The 1,435-nt window shown below is 54.8% G+C and overlaps 1 protein-coding gene across 1 annotated transcript; it reads left to right on the forward strand.

The window, feature by feature from the left end:
- Positions 1-36: 36 nt before the first annotated feature.
- On the forward strand, positions 37-960 carry LOC108356838 (angiomotin-like; the record flags this gene model as incomplete). The annotated part of the gene is made up of 1 exon (XM_017607941.1): positions 37-960. A coding segment is annotated over exon 1 (924 nt), but the record flags the coding sequence as incomplete, so codon positions are not given.
- Between the last annotated feature and the right edge of the window lie 475 nt (positions 961-1,435).

A 1,435-nucleotide genomic window follows, 5' to 3' on the forward strand; every position in this document is an offset into this window, starting at 1 on the left:
AAGTGATCACAAAATTTTAAGTGAAATTTCACCAACATGCCTGCCAACCTAGGAAAACCGCCACAAAAAGACACTTGCCCAGGAAGCCAAATGCTTGATGTACACAAGCACGACACAGCCTTAAATCCTCTTGTAGAACTTAACAATGAGATTAGCTACCTCATTTCTGCCTACAACAAAACAGGAAACCTCCCACAAATGAACACCCTTGCGAAGAAAATGGCCCTCCTATTCAATGCCAAGGAACTACAAAATGCCCCATTTCCGGAACCTGATTATTCGACCTCGACGGACTGCCTTCTAGAAGATGCCAGAGCATACGTTGCCAAAACAAGAGACAAAATAATGCCAGCTGAAACAGCACCTGCCCTGCTTGCCGCCGTTGCCAATATGTCCGCCGCCACAGCCACTATGTCTACCGCCGCTGCTAACACGTCGCCTGCCCACACCTCTGCTTGTCCCACCAACGTCTCTGAAAATGACCAAGAGACCGATGCCTCCGCAACTGAACTAGCGACCCGTGCCCCTGCAATTGACCCTGCCATCGTCGTCCATGCCCCTGACCCTGCAACCGCCGCCAAAGCCCATGACATAGCCATTGTCGCCTACGTCTCTGATCCTGCCACCGTCACCCCTACGCCTGCCGCTGTCGCCACTACACCTGCCGCCACCGCCGCCACTTCGCCCGCCGTCACTGCAAATACGTCGCCTGCCCATGACTCTGCCTCTGCCGCCAATGCTTTTGCTATTGGTCAAGCGACCCCTGCCCGTGCAATTGACCCTGCCTTCGTCGCCAAAGCCCCTGACCCTGCCACCGTCGCCTACGCCCAAGACCCTGCCATCGCCGCCCCGGCATTTGATCCAGCAACCAAAGCCTCTACAATTGACCTAATGACCAACGCCACCGCAACTGACCCTGCGACCATCAATCCTGCCAATAACCAAGCGACCATCAACCCTGCAATTGACCTAGCGACCATCGCCCCTGCGACCGCCTCTGCCATCGACGCCCTCGCGAATTCCCCAGCTACCCATGCCCTTGCCACTACAATCGTCGCCCTTGCAACTGACCCTACCACCCGTGCCCTTACTTCTACTATTGCCGCCTTTGCAACAAACCCAGCTTTTACCGCCCTTGCCTCTGCCACTGCAGCTTTTGCCACTGATTCTGCCAGCACTGCCCCAAACAAAAATCCTTCTGCTATTGCCGCCTCTGTTTATGCTACAGACACTGATGCCTTTGCCCTTGCTACCGCCACCTGTAAACCCGCTTTTATCGCCACCGGTGATGCATCTGCCAAAATCGCCCCTGCAATTATTACCCCAGTTAGCATCATTGCCACCCCTGACAAAATAGCTCCAAATTCTACCGTCCGACGTGCCTCTACTATCGCCCCAACTGATGTCGCTGACACCCGAGCCCCTGCAACTTTCG

This window comes from Rhagoletis zephyria, unplaced genomic scaffold, assembly GCF_001687245.7.
Source record: "Rhagoletis zephyria isolate East Lansing unplaced genomic scaffold, Rhagoletis_zephyria_1.1 Rzeph_scaffold_66125, whole genome shotgun sequence".
Taxonomy (NCBI): domain Eukaryota; kingdom Metazoa; phylum Arthropoda; class Insecta; order Diptera; family Tephritidae; genus Rhagoletis; species Rhagoletis zephyria.